Source organism: Aspergillus heteromorphus (assembly GCF_003184545.1).
Source record: "Aspergillus heteromorphus CBS 117.55 chromosome Unknown BO70scaffold_16, whole genome shotgun sequence".
In the NCBI taxonomy this organism is placed as follows: Eukaryota; Fungi; Ascomycota; class Eurotiomycetes; order Eurotiales; family Aspergillaceae; genus Aspergillus; species Aspergillus heteromorphus.
Window position 1 is genome coordinate 176,871 of NW_020290421.1, and position 16,279 is coordinate 193,149.

At 57.3% G+C, this 16,279-nt stretch overlaps 5 protein-coding genes across 5 annotated transcripts; 2 read left to right on the forward strand and 3 right to left on the reverse strand.

Annotated features, from left to right (window-relative positions):
• Window positions 1-4,222: 4,222 nt before the first annotated feature.
• On the reverse strand, window positions 4,223-5,861 carry BO70DRAFT_380345 (putative histidine acid phosphatase; the record flags this gene model as incomplete). Its single annotated transcript, XM_025545405.1, has 4 exons — window positions 4,223-4,656; window positions 4,809-5,010; window positions 5,090-5,759; window positions 5,851-5,861. 4 exons carry the CDS (start codon window positions 5,859-5,861, stop codon window positions 4,223-4,225), a joined length of 1,317 nt encoding a protein of 438 aa, XP_025398385.1.
• Window positions 5,862-6,635: 774 nt separating this feature from the next.
• BO70DRAFT_338285 (sulfurtransferase) lies at window positions 6,636-7,840 on the forward strand (the record flags this gene model as incomplete). The annotated part of the gene is made up of 4 exons (XM_025541191.1): window positions 6,636-6,812; window positions 6,877-7,136; window positions 7,185-7,579; window positions 7,676-7,840. Exons 1-4 carry the CDS (start codon window positions 6,643-6,645, stop codon window positions 7,838-7,840), a joined length of 990 nt encoding a protein of 329 aa, XP_025398386.1. The 5' UTR covers window positions 6,636-6,642.
• Window positions 7,841-8,114: 274 nt separating this feature from the next.
• BO70DRAFT_338286 (uncharacterized protein) lies at window positions 8,115-10,610 on the reverse strand (the record flags this gene model as incomplete). Its single annotated transcript, XM_025541192.1, has 5 exons — window positions 10,142-10,610; window positions 9,580-10,068; window positions 9,197-9,531; window positions 8,799-9,146; window positions 8,115-8,712 (listed from the first exon to the last, which is right to left on the reverse strand). The coding sequence occupies exons 1-5, from the start codon at window positions 10,529-10,531 to the stop codon at window positions 8,115-8,117; spliced, it is 2,160 nt and encodes a 719-aa protein (XP_025398387.1). The 5' UTR covers window positions 10,532-10,610.
• Window positions 10,611-11,612: 1,002 nt separating this feature from the next.
• On the forward strand, window positions 11,613-13,778 carry BO70DRAFT_55873 (MFS general substrate transporter). Its single transcript, XM_025548538.1, has 9 exons — window positions 11,613-11,985; window positions 12,037-12,152; window positions 12,206-12,272; window positions 12,327-12,466; window positions 12,516-12,789; window positions 12,851-12,951; window positions 13,019-13,208; window positions 13,326-13,439; window positions 13,517-13,778. The coding sequence occupies exons 1-9, from the start codon at window positions 11,754-11,756 to the stop codon at window positions 13,747-13,749; spliced, it is 1,467 nt and encodes a 488-aa protein (XP_025398388.1). The 5' UTR covers window positions 11,613-11,753; the 3' UTR covers window positions 13,750-13,778.
• A 279-nt stretch (window positions 13,779-14,057) lies between these two features.
• Window positions 14,058-15,930, reverse strand: BO70DRAFT_362946 (o-methyltransferase). Its single transcript, XM_025543449.1, has 5 exons — window positions 15,529-15,930; window positions 15,345-15,471; window positions 15,132-15,255; window positions 14,614-15,074; window positions 14,058-14,489 (listed from the first exon to the last, which is right to left on the reverse strand). Exons 1-5 carry the CDS (start codon window positions 15,838-15,840, stop codon window positions 14,176-14,178), a joined length of 1,338 nt encoding a protein of 445 aa, XP_025398389.1. The 5' UTR covers window positions 15,841-15,930; the 3' UTR covers window positions 14,058-14,175.
• Between the last annotated feature and the right edge of the window lie 349 nt (window positions 15,931-16,279).

Genomic DNA, 16,279 nt, shown 5'->3' on the forward strand with positions numbered 1-16,279 from the left:
CGTTCGGTGTTGCTATCCATCTGTTTATTGAAAGAGAACGCTCTCGTCTCAAATTCCATCCAAACTCGGATATGAATATGGAAATTTCCTCTCCTGAATGGCACTTAAATGAGGTTCTTTACTCGGCCCGCCACAAAGCACCCTAGGTGACCTCCGGCCAGTAGGCACCTATCAATGGTCCGGTTTCGGCCATCATAATATGGGCATCTCACATCGTGCTGTGTCGAATCGCACTTCTGCGAGCCTCTTTACTCGGCCTACCGATGGCACCTCCGCAACGCTCTTTGCTCGACTTACCAAAGAAGGACCCTAGGTGTCCTCCATTTAGGAGGCACCTATCAAATATTGTGTTTCGACCCCCCAACCTCCTTTCCAGTGGGGCTTCTTTGTTTGATCACGCTATAACCAGCAAAGGGAAAAGTCTTCCGCTCCATCGATGTCGGCCGCAGGCCTGAAATGGGCTTTGTTCGCCCAAGGGCCGGGCCGGTTGGTGTCTGTCCTGTCTGACCCGTGCCTTCGGGCATGAGGTGGAGACAGCAATCCGTGGTGGTCTTGGGTATGCCAAAGTGCATAGGGGATTTTGAAAGAGATTTTTGTCAACACTCGGTTGCAAAAAGCCACTCGCGACAGCAATTCGCGTCTGAAATTCCTTAATGAATTTACCACAGGATGCGAAGGCAATTCGCAAAGCGCATTGCGCTATTTGCTAGGGAAGTTAGCAACAGCTCGTTGCAACGTGAGTCTGCAAATGGCTTGCCTAGAAACTCCATCGCAATACGCTCCTGGCGCGTCGCTATCGCTAGACAGCACGTCCAGGAGCAGCCTCGAACCGGATTGTCGGTAGTGTGTTCATCTGCGACCACAACAACCACATCTGTGGGTGTGGACGGAAACCCGATGCACAGTTGCATCCGGGGTTTTTCCCTAGGGCTGTGCGCCTCTTTCTCTTCTCTAGGCTCTCCGCCTGATTCGGCGGCAGCACGTACTAGCTGCTGCTGCTGCGCTGGCTGTTCCGGACACCATTCTGGGCCCCGACTCAGACATAATCTCAGACCCAAGCGAGCGTCGGGAAAGCGCCCAACACACGCCACCAAACATCAACTTTCCCACTCTGAACCAATGACGACGGTCACTCTCTTCCTTAGAGTTGAAGGACCCATTTCACTCGGCCCATCCCTTCTTTCACCCATCACCCCTGGGAAAGAAAACAGTCTCATGTCCCTTCCTAGGGTGCTGTCGGCCTCGATGCCATGAAGGTGGCTGCGCGATGTGGCTTTTCGTACTCCACACATCCTATCGCCAAATGGCTGATCACCGAGCGCAGAAGAGAAGGACCCATCACAATGGCAATTATCATTCTCTCATTGTGTTGGGTCCTGTGCAGAAAGCCCCCAACCCATCTGGGTGGTTTCGCCCTTCTTTTCCCCGCATCAGGTGGGGGTATGGTTTGTGTTGCTTTATGCAACGTTCCCGGTGTGGTTCCCTCATTCCATCTACTGAGCCATTGAGCGACTTACTCCCAAGGTGGAGATACTCAGTCAGTCAACCCCCCCACCGATCGGGGCATTACCCTGTTGCTCTGCTGCATGAGTGGGGGTGGGGGCGGTGTCGGGGTGTATGCAGCAGCATTCGCAGCTTCGCGGTCTGGTTTTCTTGCTCCATGCACTGTGCTATTGAGCTACTTCATTCTACTTTTGAAGGTGAAAGATAGTTCTGTATTACTATCCTCACCAGAAGCAGCAGAAGCAGCATCTATCGATGCTGGGGGTCTGGTCTGTCGAGCCATCTTATGATGGTGCGGTGCTGGGGCGCTCTGCAACACAAGGTTGCACAGAATGGAAATGCTTCTTCAAGACCCGCCAACGTCTGTGGCTTCATTTACTCGGCCTTTCACCCTCTTTCTCTACGTCGAGATAATCTGTCGAGACCAACGGCGCAGCTGGTCCGTGGCCTGCCTGTTGCACTGAACCGTCTACTAGCCGGTGGCTGAAGGAATTGTGCAAAACATATCTGCACAATGCGTGATTGTAACATGTCACCGAGTTTGAGGGCACTGCTGGAGGCAGAGAATGATAAAAGATGCCAGGATACTCAAGTGACCCAGAAGGAATACGACGAAATGCTTGACGAGTACAGATCCAAACATCAGATCTTGACAGAGCAAGTTGCTGTCCTCCAGCATATATATAAAAGAGGTTGGGTCGCGGTTGATATGGAGACAGTTGTGCAGGTTTTGTTTGGGGGGCAGGAGGATGAAGCTTCAGATATGACTGATATTGTCTATTCCATCCGCTGAGCCATTGAGCTACTTCCTCTCAAAGATGAAGAATATTCCATACGCCACAACCGCCTGCTGAACCATCTGTTGATGGTGCGCTTTACAGCAAACTCCCAGATGGAAGGAACTCGGTAACCGTCGGTGTGCGGCCCGGTCAATGAATCGTGCATTGGCACTGGGCGGGTGTCCAGGCTTTCCAAGATAAAGTCCCAAGCAGTCTAATGAAGGCACACTCTGTGTGGCTGCCCTGTCGATCCTTTCGTCACAGGGTTGGTGGTGGTGCTTTCCAACATAAGGTTGGAAGCAGTGAAATCGTTTCGCTACCGTCCAGTATGGTCCTCGGCATGCCACATTGGCAAATGACATAACTTCTGCCATGTCCCGTCTCAGGGAGGATCAGGCACAACCTGATCATCAGTCCGGTGTTTGTTTGATCAATTTGAACTTTGACGCGGTATCTGGGACATATCTCCCACGATACGGATGAAGAACCGGGGAATGAGATACTGCAAATGCAGTTCATTCCATCCGCACTACCATTGGTGGGTGGGTGGTTTTCCCGCCTCGTGTCTTCAAGGGCACTGGTTTGGCTGTAATCACTTCGAGCATTGACGACAATCTGCGGCTCTCGAAGCCACGTTTCACCAACTACGAGAGCAACGCCAGTAACCCGCACATATCTTCCATGAATGTTCTACAAACTGAACAATTTGGCACTGTGGTGCAACTCCTTCTACCGCACATCAGTGCGTGGTCTGCCTCCCTCGTCCTATCGAGGGCACTGGTTCGTCTGTAACCATTCCAAGTGCTGGAAAGAACATCGAACTTTCCAAGCTGCATTTTCAGGCCGAACGGATCATCACTCTATCTTCCAGAGATGCTCAAGGCGATGAACAATCTCGTTCTACTCCACTCTCAGTGGGTGGAAGGTGAAGCTCCTTCGCATCATCAAGCGCACCAGTTCGCCTGTAACCATTTTACGTGGTGTGGTTGGAGGAGCGTTGAACTTCCCAACCTACATTCTAAATCCCAGTGACCAGCGTCCATCACCCGGAATATCTTCCAGCATCTACCCAGCAGACTGCAGCATCTGGCACTGCACATCCACCACATTTCATCCATGCCATCACGGCTGGCCGTCCCCCTCGCCTCATCCAGACGAGGGCACTGATTTGGCTATAACCATTTCAGTTGTGGCAGGAAAGTTCAACTCTCGAAGCCGCGCCTTACAACGGAAGGCAGGAGCATCCGCTGCGTTGCTGTCCACGACGCATCTGGTGTTGTGTTGAGCTGTGCTGACGCGGCCATGACGCGCTCTGGTCGATCCCTCGCGGTCCAGCAAAGGGTATTGGTGTGTGATTCTCCACGCTTTTAATAGAACACTGGCTGTTGCATGTGGATGTTTATCGGGATATCGGGTCGCAAGCAGCGGCCCAGGCAGTCCATTCCGCCAGATTCGCGAGACATGTTTTTTTTTTCTCCTTGCTGGGACACGGGGTATGTTATGACGGAGCAGGGGGGCGGTGGGATGGGTTCATGTTTACTTAGATGGGGTCGTGGATGGTTCACGTTGTGGTACCCAGCGCTGTCTGAGGCTTACCGAATTTTCTGTTGCCTATGGTGTGGTATGGAGATGATTATCATATGGATTATTGAGAGACTGTTTTGTTGCAGGGCCGACGACGAGGTTGTCTGTTTAGAGGTTGGACTGTGGAAGCTCCTGTCTATGATTCTTATGTTTTATTCCCAGATGTCATGAACATCTTATATACTTCCGCTTTCGAAAAAAAAAAAAAAAAGAAAGCACACGCTTCATGTATATAACCCAATCGAAAACGAATATTCAACCCAGTTGGACCTCCAAAACAACCCTCCTCACAACAAATCACATACCTATAAGCTCCCCAACCCCCCAAAAAAAGCCCAAGAATCCAATCATCCAACCTACGCATAGATCCCCAACTCCCCACTCGCAGACGCATTCCCACACGCGGCGCCGAAATCCCCAAACTCCTCCTCCCTCCCACGCATCCACTCCCCAAAGCCCCCGGCAGAACAACTCCCCCCGGGCCCATCCCGACACCCAATGACCGGCTGCACGGCCCCGTTGACCAGGACACGGAAATACACGCCCTCGCCCTGCCCATCCCCATCACACTCCAACCTCTCAATCCCAACATTGCCCAGAAAGGGCAGGATGTGCGAGCTCCGCCACGCACGGTAATAGTTGACCTCATCCGTCGGCATCGACTGATTCAGGAACGAGGGGGACGTGTACGCCGTATTATTGAACAGACCCAGGGCTGTGACGACAGTCGGGGGGAGTTCGCGGTGCGTAAATGAGACGAAGAGATCCTGTCGTCCATCTCCACCTCCATCTTCAGCCTGAGCAGCAGCAGCAGCAGCAGCAGCATCCCCCCCGGTTGAATTCGAACCCAGCTCGTCAGCAAGAGCGCGATAACTAGCCCTCACCCACGGAAACCCGATGCGGGGCGTGACCGGCCTCCCGTAGCCAGTGTTATGGAAATACATGAGGTCGTTCGCGTATTCGAAGGAGAGCCATTCGGTCGTGGGGAACAGAGACAGGGAGCAGAAGGGAGATGACCCCGGATGACGGTCTCGTAGCCGCACAGCTCGAACATGGCGGTTATGTCTGTGGCGGTGAAGTTGAAGGAGGGGTGGTGGGTGTTGAGACGGGTGAGGATGGGGCGGGTGTAGGTTTTTACGAACGTCTGTTGGGGGGGGGGGGAGCATTAGTAGTGGGTTGGTTTGTTTTGTGGGCTAGGGTGAGGGGAGGGGAGGGTAGGGTACATTTTCGAAATCACTCCCATAGCTAGAACTATACGCGGGACAGGCCTTATACGGCGTCAGAGAGTCAGCTCCCAGGGAGGCGCTCTCGGCGACTTGCACCAGATCCACGTCCACGTCCGCGTGGGAGACATTGTTGGTGGTAGTAGTATTGGTCCAACCGGCTATAAACCCCTGGGCGGACTTGACCGTGCGGTCCGCGGTAGAAGACCAGACCTTCTGAGCACGGAGGTCCGGGTATCGCTGGCGGAAGCTGCTGCCCAAGGTGGTGGCTTCCTGCAGGCCGACGCGGGTGAGTTTCTCGAGATGAGCATCATCGACGGGGGCGGTCCAGTTGGACAGGAAGGAGAGGGGGCCGGTGGTGGGCCAGGGTTGGGTCGTGTTGCGCAGCTTCTCGACCAAGGGCGCGATGTAGGTCTCGTAGTCGAAGTCGTTGGCGTAGATGGCGGCGTGACGGACGAGGTACGCGGCGCGGGTGACGGTGCAGCTGGGGGGTGGGTGAGGGTCGATGGGGGGTCGTTTGGGGTGAAGTATGGGGCGATGCCGGCGGAGTGGTGCAGGGGGTTGAAGGGGGAGGTGGCGCTGGCTGTTGTGGAGAGGAGCAGGAGCAGCAGGGAGGAGGGCTTCATGATGGTGGTGAGTGGGGAGGATTGGGGGTGGTGGTAGAGGGTGGCTTGGGATGTTATATAAAGTAGTAGTTCCTGATATAGACAGATGTATATTTAGCACTCTGCCGAGAACTGGGAATCCATGTGCACAATTACATCACCTGCATGGAGCCCAAGCGTCAGCCAAGATGCGGTCTGCGCCGCTGCAAGGGCTTTAAGAGCTGGCACGCTCTGATTGCTGGGCTGTTCCATACGTCATTGGTGATCGACATGGAGCAGAGCTGATTTGGTGGTGGTGAGGGAGTGGGTCGGGTGGATAGCTTCAAGGGACAGGCACGCTTCCTTGATCAGAGGTGGGCTACCTCATCGCGAGTCAACCGGCGAAGCAACGGGGAAGAAACCGGGCAATGCTTGGTGCAGCTGAGGACATGGTCAGATGAAAATCGAGGAGGCATGCAGCTCTGCCTTGTCGGCTGTTGTTGACTGCCTGCTCATCGGATCCACGATCGGCTCTCTTAATTTCGCTTCCTGCCGAGGAGGTGAATGATCGGCGGTCCTGACGCAGGGTCTGCTGCTTATTTCCATCTAGCTCAACGCGATTCCATTTGTTAGATGTCTCTGGTCATGGCCAAAGATTACCCGGTTACCCGGCTGAGATATATCGACCTGTTACCTACGTTCCCCCAACGGCCAATTTGGCAGTCGACCAATGATCCGTTTGAGCAATGGCCCATAGTGAGAGCGTTGCTTCAGACAGGCCAACTTTCCCCCTCTGCAACAGCCAGGAACAACCTCTCGACTGATTCTGATGTTGTTGTTCCATTCCGGCATATATTTATGCAATGCACAGCTGACTCAGCTGCACAATGGCACGACGGCCAATCCCCTCATCTCTCCTCTCATCGCCAACCCCAACTTCAACCTCACCAAGCCCACCACTCCACCAAAATGCCCTTCTCCACCCCCCTCATCACCCCATCCGAATACCACCATGCCACCACCACCGCCACCACCCCCCAATCGGATCCCAATTCCCATCTCCCCCGCATCATCCCCATCGCCGCCTACCTCCCCTCCCTGCACGCTTCCTTCTCCGCGGCCCATCTTCCGAATACCAGGTCTGTCCCCCTACCAAATACCGCAATACCACTAACCACGAACGAACGACTGAATAAATCATAGATTCCTCCCTCTTCACAAAACCTACTCCTCAACATCCCCCTACCCCTGCACCCTCCCGACCCTCAGCCACTTCTGCTCGATCATGACCGCCCTCGCCATCCGCCCCACAGACACCCTGGTCATCTACGACGCCGTCTCCATCGGGACGTACCACGCCCCGCGCGTGGCATTCATGTGTCAGTTTTTCGGGCATCGGGGGGACGTGCACGTGCTGAATAATCTGCGGGGGTATGTGGGGGAGGGGTTTCCTGTTTCTGGCTGTTTGGAGGGGGAGTTGGGTATAGAAGGGGATGGACATGGCGATGGAGATGAGATGGGTGGGAAGGAGGGGGAGGAATACATCCTCCCCGCCTCCGGAGTGGACTATGCCCGCGTGGTTGAGTTTGAGGAGGTGCGCGATATCATACTCCAGAGACAGAGACAAAGGCAAAAACAAAAAGAAAGAGACACAGACGGAGACGGATCTGGATCCGGAGCTGGAGCTGGAGATGCGGCTGGAGATGCAGCTGGAAAAGTATGCATCATCGACGCGCGCATCCCCGGGCGCTTCTCCGGCACGGAAAGCGAAGCAGACCCGTCCCTGCGCGCGGGACACATGCCCGGGGCGGTGAATGTGCCGCTGGCCAGGGTGTTGGACCCCGTGTCTGGGGCGATATTGTCGGTGGGGGAGTTGAGGGGGGTGCTTGCGGCGGTGGGAATTCTGGTTCACAGTCATGATGATCCTACCGATCATCCTGCTGACCATCCTCCTGATAATGGTGATGAAACCGGGGAAGGGGCTGGGGATGGGGATAGTGAGGTAAGAGACTACATCCTCACGTGCAATTCCGGAGTCACGGCCGCGGCGCTGGATCTGGTCCTCCGTCTGGTCGGGGCGAAGGGGCGACGGAGGATTTACGATGGGAGTTGGATGGAGTGGACGAGGAGGGTGGGGGAGGGGGAGGGGTTGATTGTGCATGCTTAGATTTTTTAGATTCTTACGTGCACAGGGGGCAGAGGGTATGGAATATATAATAGAATAGATAGAATAGATAGAATAGATAGAATCAACGTCGAAGCAGAGCCGGACTCTGCTCGATACAAAAGGGCCAAAAATCGCGCCAACAGCCATGAGGCGTGTATTCTCATCGCTCGGACGCCCCACGAGATGAACATGAACACAAGACAAAATAACAACACAAAAAAAAAAAAAAAAGCTGAAAGGAATGAAAATCTATCATACACCCCTCACACCAACTCTACCCCCTACCCCCCTCATCCTCCGGATCCTCCGTATCCAACCTCTCAAACGACCGAATCAAATCCTCCAACCCCTCCCCCTGAAAACTGCCCCCACCAGCCTCGATCGCCAACTGCCGCGGATGATGATGCACCACATAGATAGAGCCGAGGGCATTAACCTCATCCTGATTCCAGACCTTCTCATCGAACTCCTTCAGAATGGAGACCGCCTCGGCGGGCATCAGGGCCGGATCGGCCCCCTTGAGCACCAGCTGGATGGTGCGCAAGAAGGCGCGACAGACGCGCCACACGAGGCCCATGTGCCACAGGCCGGAGACGCAGCTGACGAGCACCTCGCGCCACTTGGACGACTCCAGGTGCGAGGCGGCGTGCACGCCCGCGACCAGGAAGTAGTGGACCATGACGATGGGGGTGGATTTCCAGCCGTGCGAGACGCGGTACAGCAGGATGAGCGTGGCGAGGGCGTCCATGGCTTCGTCGAGGGCCTTTGGGGGGTGGAAGGATGTGGCTTGCTGGTAGGTTTCGGTGGGGATGGTGGGGTCGCGGGTCATGAAGAGGCCGCAGAGGTTGACGATTGTCATGTGGTGGTACATGCTGGTGCTGTCAGTGGCTGGCTGGGTGTCTGTTCGGGGGTGGGTGCTGGAGGATAGGATATCAACAGGGACAGGGACAACACGCACTGAAAACAGAGATTATGCGGCGTGCGGTTCCGCTGGATGCCCAGCACCGGAGGCAATGCGCGCTCGAAATGGACCAAACGCTGATGAAGCACGGCGCCGCGCTGCCAGGCATGCAGATCGATGTGGCCATCCAACTCGCGCAGCAGACTGGCGACGTCGTTGACGATGATCAACAGATCCCGTCGGACGCGGAGACTCGTATGCAGGAAGGGCCGATGCACGGGCGAGGTGAACGGGTAGGGCGCCCACTGCTGCTGGATATCGGCGGCGGCGGCCTCCTCGGCGGACAGGAACAGTTCCGGGGGGCCGGGCCAGGCTGTGGGCTTGCGGGACAGTTGCACGACGAGCCTGCGGGATCAGTGGCTGCCATGCACCATGCATCGGGTCGGAATACTCACGTCTGCAGGTCGTAGACGGCGCCGGCGATGATCTTGTGGGCGCGGCGGTTGCGCTCGGCCTCGACGAGGACGGGGCTCTGGAAGACGGGGCAGACGGAGGTGTGCAGGCCGAGATGGAGGGCCATGCGCGCGCCGTACTGCACGTATTCCGTGCCGATCTTGTCCTTGCCGGCGGCGCAGAAGAAGGCGCCCAGCAGGAGGCTGGCCTGCACGGTGGGCAGGCTCGGGGTGGCGTGGTCGAGCTGCCAGAGGCGCTCGATCTCGCGCAGCAGCTGCTTGGCGGTGGCCATCTCGTCGCGACGATCCCACGGCTTCTCGAAGTCGTAGGAGAGGTGCTGGCGCAGGGCTGGTCAGCGGGGCCGGGCCTGGGGAGGCATACGTACGCAGGCGTAGAAGAGGATGGCGTGGACGAGCAGCGACGAGCAGAAGCGCGTGCGGCCGGAGTGGAAGTCGTCGAGGAAGACGCCCGGCTCGACGACGTGCCAGGTGGGATTGTCCCACACGAAGAACAACGAGAACAGGTGCGAGGCGGCCGCGTTGCCCACGACGGAGGTCCAAATGTCGGCGGTGCTGACGCTGTACGAGGGCTGGCGACTGACCAGCTCGGGCTTGCCGGAGAGTCGCGTCAGCCACGCCCGCTGCATGCGCTCCAGCGTGATGCCCGGCCGCTGCCCCGACATCTGCTGCGTGAGCCGAGTGGCCGCCTCGTGCACCGAGGCGCTGCGCCGGATCGCGCTGACCACCGACGGCAGTGCTGCCGGATCGCAGTCGTGCACGGCCTGGTAGACCTGCCCCAGCTCGTGCAGCTGGACGTGGACCAGGGCCAGGGCGCGGTCCAGCGTGTCGGGCAGTGAGTGGGGGACCATGTTAGACTGGAAGACAGGTTCAGCACGTCCCCGAGACGACGGCCACCGCTGCATTGTCGGTGGTCGGAGTCGGACTTACATCCATGCTGTTGGGGAGGGCAGCAGGGTCCGAGGGACGACGAGAGATTGAGGATGAGGAAGAAGACGACGACGACGACGCAGCAGACATGCGCTGGATGGCGCGTTCCTGGCGACGGATGGCCGCCCGCAACATATCCAGCTCGCGACGGTCCTTCATGCGGGCCTGCTCCGAGTAGACGCACTCCAGCTGGAGGCCTGCACACTGGCCACAGACGGGCTTCTCCCCGTTGCACTTGGCCTTGCGCTGGCGACAGGAATCGCAGGCGCGGGTGGTACGCACGCGGGCACTCCCGAGCCCAACCCTCGATCGATCGCGCGAGATCAGCATCTTGCCAGTCGGCGGGCCGGGGGGGTTCCCGGGGCTGCCGGATTGCCTCCGTGCTCGCATGGTGTTGGGGGGCAACAATAGTCGGGCAACGGGGGCAGGGCCAGGGCGTGGGAGGAGCACTAAATGTCCTGGGTGTCCCTGGCCGGAGTGGCAATTGGTGGTGCGAGGTCACGCTCGGTGGCAAGGCTGGGCCAAAATGGAGGCGTTCTTCCGCCCAGGAAATCCAATTCCACACAATCACCATCCGTGCCGCAGTGGGGCGCTCCACTGCAATCCAACTGGCGGTCAATCACTGGTTCACTGGTCCAGCTCTTCCAGCTGGTCCAGCGCGAAGTCCATGACTCGTCCGTCCGTCGTTCGTCGCTCAACCGAGGCTCGCTCACGCATGGATGGGCAGGGTGACACTGCGGGAGAACTTGGCCGGAGTCTGGCGGATGAGGGCTAGATCCGTAAACCCTCACATCACCCCCCCCCGGTTGGCGACAGACTCGTTCCAATCCCTTTTTTGAAGGTTTTCTGTTCCCTGTCACCCGGAAAATAACTCTCATGACAGCTCCGAACCACCGAGCAGTGGATATATATCTCAACCCCCCCGCTTCCACCTCACCCAGATGTCCAGTCCGGTACACCCCATATTGCTCCGACGCCGCACGACACCACCGCAATTAAAATCCCCGCCAATCCCAATGGCACGTTCGATCCCAACTGCAAGGCGAGATGCAAGGTGGATCCGGCTGTGAATACTGTCGTCTCACCGCCATGGAAAGTACTTATCCTCGGAGCATATAATATCGGTTGATGTCGCCCCGGGTGTCTGGAGATGTCTGCCGAAGGGAGGTTACACGGCTGTCTGAAGATCGATCCGTTGCCATATCCTGGTGGAACGGTGGTGTTGTCTTGTCGCCTTTGCACCCATCAATTCACCATTGGATCGCCAGCTAAAATGTCGAACATCTCATCTCAAATCCCAACAGCACTCCTGTCAACACTGCTCGTATGACCCACTCTCACTGAACAGCATATCCAAAGACCTAGTCAACAGCAATGGCAACACCTCCAAGTCCTCCACATCAGACAACGGCAGCGTCCCCCTCCGCACTGACAGCTTATCACCGCTGCCTGCCCGCATTCCTCCCCCTTGCATGGAACCTCAGTCAGGACGCCAACCTGAAGACGAACACCCACCCACCGCCCGCCGCGAAAGCTTTGATCACCGCGGTCACCCACCCCTCCCCCATTCTCCAAATTCCAAGCTTCATCCCAGACCTCCACCGAGCCCGCCATGACCACAGAGAAACCATCGCAGCAGCAGCACGAATCGCAAACATGTCGTGACACCGACCCCGCCCCCATCAACGAGAAGCGGCTGCTGCGCAAGATGGACTTCCACCTCATGCCGGTGCTGACGCTGCTGTACCTGTTCTGCTTTCTCGACCGGGGGAATATCGGCAACGCGAGGATCGAGGGGATGGAGGATGACTTGCACTTGAAGGGGTCGCAGTATAACTGGGCGCGTATGTGGTCCGTCGAGAAGAAGCAGGGACGAGCATTCTAACAACGCCCAGTCACGGTGTTTTTCTTCACGTACACGGTCTTCGAGCTGCCGTCGAATCTGGTGTTGCAGAAGGTGCGGCCATCCGTCTGGATCCCGTCGCTGATGGTGGCGTGGGGGGTGGTTATGGTCTGTCTCCTGCCCTGATCGTCATGATCGCGAACATGGTCTAATGCCAACAGACCCTAACGGGCATCGTGACCAACTACCACGGTCTCCTCATCGCCAGACTATTCCTCGGCGTCGCCGGTCCGTCCCCCGTTCCCCCCCCAAAGACAAACAAAGCCCTCTAACCCCGCGAAGAAGCCGGTCTCTACCCGGGGGTGACATACTACCTGACGATGTGGTACTCGCGCCACGAGGCCCAACTCCGCCAAGCCATCTTCTTCAGCGCCGCCAGCATCGCCGGCGCCTTTTCGGGGCTGCTGGCCTTTGCCATCGGGGTGCGCCTCCCCACGCCCACCCACATTGTGCATCGCGCTGACAGACCAGAAAATGCACGGCGTCGGCGGATACTCCGGGTGGCGGTGGATCTTCATCCTCGAGGGCATCGCGACGGTGATCGTGGCGGTGGTGGCGTACTTCGCGCTGTACGATTACCCCGACACGGCGTCGTTCCTGACCGCCGACGAGAAGACGTGGGTGCTGCGGCGCCTGAAGATGCAGTTCTCCGAGAATGGGAACGTGGTTCCCGACACGGTGGAGTTTAAGTGGAAGTATGTCTGGGATGCGGTGAAGGATTGGCAGGTGTATATGGCTGTTTTGAGTGCGTCCGGCACTTTCCAGAAAACCCACCCATCCTCCTCCACTGGCTGATAGGGATGTAGTGTACTACTCCACCATGTGTCCCCTGTACGGAATCAGCTTCTTCCTTCCCACTATCATCCGCGATCTGGGATATACGTCTTCGACTGCGCAATTGCTCACGGTAATCCCCTCATCCAAACGCACCCCCACAGCTCCACCTGCTTCTGCATCGATTCTGATGCATCCAGGTCCCCCCCTACGTCACCGCCGCGGTCGCCGCCATCCTCGCCGCATGGTACTCCGATCGAATGGGGCAACGCTCGCCCCTGCTCCTCTTCCACATCGGATGCATCGTCGCGGGGTTTCTCGTCTGTCTCGCGGGGTCGCAGCGCTGGGTGCCGGGGTTGATCTACTTTGGGGTGTTTCTTGCAATCCTCGGTGTGTCCCCTCTATACCCTCTCTATACTCTCTACCCTTTATACCTACCTACCACACCCCCCCTCTTGCAACGACACCAACAATAAGATATCAAGCAAGTTACTAAGTTCCAAAAAGGAATCTACCCCGCCATCCCCGCCATCGTAACCTGGCTGAGCAGCAACCTGGCCGCCGACCACAAGCGATCCGCCGGAATGGCCATCCACATTGGCCTGGGGAATTTCGCTGGCGGTATGTCTCTCCTGCCTTCATCCCCTGTCCCCCCTCCCAAACCCCCCACTAACATCTATAACATCCAAAAAAAAAAGCAATGGCCTCCCACTTCTACCGCACCTCCGACGCCCCACGATACATACTCGGCCACTCCCTCGAGCTCGCCTTCGGGGTTCTCGGCGTGCTCGTCATCCTGGTCACGCGGTTCGCATACGACGGGATCAATCGTCGCCGGGTGGATAAGTTGGTGAGACTCCGGCCCGAGTATTCGGGGAGTGAGCTCGCGGAGATGGGGGATAAGTCGCCAACGTTTAGGTATATGCTTTGATTTGGGGAGTGCGGTTCGGTACGGTCTTTGGGGGGGGGGGGGGGGTGGATGGGGATGGGTTGGGGAGAGGGGCGTTGTATTCGGTACTGATTGGATTTGCGGGTTGGGTTCGGTAGATGCTATAGTTTAGGGGGCTGTAGGCGGAACGTGTAAGGTAGAGGGAAATGTTCAAGGAGCTGATAGTTGACACGTTGACCAGACAGAGAGATAGTTAGTTAGCTGGTTTTTTAAACAACCACGCAGTCAACTACAGCACCCAACCCAAATCCAAGTTCAAAGTCAACCCCAAAACGAAAAAAAAAAAAAAAAAAAAAAAAAGAAAATCCATTGCCCAGAAGTCCAGCTACAAAGCATACAAAGCATACATACCCAACACAATATATACCCCCTAACCACCCCTCTCCAGACTCACCAAAAGACCAACCACTAAGCCAACTCACACTCAATCAAACTCTCCACCCCTCTCCTAACCGTCCAAACCTTCACCACCCTCAACCCGGCAGCCTCGATGAGCGCCCGCCACTGCGTCTCGGTGCGCTCCGTGGACGCGAAATCCGCCATCATGATGATATCCAGACTGGTGGTCTCCCAGTACGCGTTCGTGCTGGGGATGACGTTCTCGTTGATCAGGATCTTGCTGTAGCCGCGCTTCATCGCGGGGACGATATTGCGCAGGATGCGCAGGCAGTCGGAGTCCGGCCAGTCGTGCAGTACGGAGTGCATGTAGTATGCGCGGGCGCCTATATCGATTGTGATTTTGGGTTAGTGGATTCCCGGATTGGAGATTGGAGTTGGTTGGGGGGGGGGGGGGGTACTGCATAGTGAACGAGAAAGACAGGATGGAATCACAAAGGGGGGAGATACCTCTCACAACCTGCACCTCAAAGAAATCATGCACCATGACCTCAATCCTGGCATCCAGCCCCATTCCCCTCGCCTGCTGCACCACATCGGGGAGGTCCTGTAGCACCAGCCGTCCCGGAACCTGAGGCCACTTTCTTCTGAACTCGGACAGATCGTGGCCCATGCTGCCGCCCATGTCGACCAGGAGGGCATCGCGCTCGTTGATGCCCGTGTCCGCGACGAGCGACAGCACCGGGTAGAAGCCGATGTCCATCCAGCTGGGCCGGCCTTGGTGGTAGGCCGTCATGTGGTTGTTGAATTGGACGGCGTGGACGGGGTTTTCCTTGAGGAAGTCGAAGAAGTGCAGCGGGGTTTGGAAGCCCAGTTGGAAGCCGCAGGAGGTGCTGTTGTGGGGGTTGGCGTAGTTGGTTTTTTTGAGCGCGGCGGGGAGGGAGAGCACGCCCGCGGTAATGCAGCCGGTCCTTGGGGGGGGGGTTAATTGTTTGTTTGTTCGTTTTGGGATGGGGGGGAGGACGTACATGCAGGGATAGGCGTCACTGTAACGAGGGGAGCACATGGAGATGGTGAAGCCGGTGCGTCGGTACTCGTCAGGGCCGGTCTCGGTGATGACGCCATTTGCGTTGAGGTGTTTGAGGATGCGAGCTGGGAGGGTTATTAGCTGTGTGGCATGGAAATGGGAATATCAGTGATGGTGAGGGTGGAGGGGAGGTAAGTGAATTGATTCCACGCACCCAGCATGGTGGGATCGGCGCCTGTGGCTGCAGCCAGTTCCGCGGCAGTCTTGGGGCTGTCATCCTTCGACAGGGCGGGGAAGACGCCCAGATCGACAGCGGTCTCGAGGGCGGCATATAGACTGCTCTAGCGGGACTATTAACTTTCGCGACAAAGTCAATTGCAAAGTCAATGAAAACTCACCTGGCACCAGGTGTGTCGGATCATGGCCTCCCGAGGGGTCTCGAGGGCGTAGACCAACGCCCGCGCGGCATCGAGGACGGTGGTGCGCTCCTCCTCGTCTTTCTCAGTGAGATAGGCCTCGCCGTGCAGGGCCACCCGCCTCAGCAGCGCGGGGATCTGGTCAGGCACGTTGGGGGAGATCGCAACGTCGCCGTCGACGAAAGCTTCCTGGATAGGTTCTTGGACGGGCTCCTCGACAGAAATCTGGACCGAGTCCTTGATGTGGACGGTGATGGGCCCGCTGGCATCGGTTCCGGTAGCGATGGGAGGCATTGTGTTGGATCAGGCTGGTGGGACTGGGCAGAGGAGAGGGACGAACAGAGAGTTGCAGACAGAAAAATCTCCGAACGTGGTCGACCCGCCCCTGATATACCTGCAGGGGTGTCCCTGGGACCATGGCTGGCTCACCACGGGCTACACATGGGCTATAGGAGGGAACGGGGTGATAGCGGGGGACTGAGGCGTCGCCATGCGGGACTAGCCCCTGGCCAGGACACTGGCTCGGAATCGATAACTCGAGCACAAAGAATGTCATCCCACACGTCGTGGGCCGGACTGGGAGACGATCGCGATCAACATGCTCCATCGGAGGGCCCGACTGGACGTCCGGCTGCTGCTATCTTTAATGACTGCCGCATAGCGCGAGTTGGTCGGGCTAAAGAGGAACCCAGTCTTTAGCACCCTCGTGATATGGGGTAATTTCGAACCCCCC

What these genes read in the sequence shown, in the direction of transcription:
- BO70DRAFT_55873 (XM_025548538.1), top strand. Translation starts at nt 11,754, where the DNA reads ATGACCACAGAGAAACCATCGCAGCAGCAGCACGAATCGCAAACATGT. An exon ending in GGTGTATATGGCTGTTTTGA is followed by an intron (nt 12,790 to 12,850) that starts GTGCGTCCGGCA and finishes ATAGGGATGTAG; the next exon opens with TGTACTACTCCACCATGTGT. An exon ending in CCTGGGGAATTTCGCTGGCG is followed by an intron (nt 13,440 to 13,516) that starts GTATGTCTCTCC and finishes CAAAAAAAAAAG; the next exon opens with CAATGGCCTCCCACTTCTAC.
- BO70DRAFT_362946 (XM_025543449.1), bottom strand. Translation starts at nt 15,840, where the DNA reads ATGCCTCCCATCGCTACCGGAACCGATGCCAGCGGGCCCATCACCGTC. An exon ending in TCCGACACACCTGGTGCCAG is followed by an intron (nt 15,472 to 15,528) that starts GTGAGTTTTCAT and finishes TAGTCCCGCTAG; the next exon opens with AGCAGTCTATATGCCGCCCT. An exon ending in AGTGACGCCTATCCCTGCAT is followed by an intron (nt 15,075 to 15,131) that starts GTACGTCCTCCC and finishes CCCCCCCCCAAG; the next exon opens with GACCGGCTGCATTACCGCGG.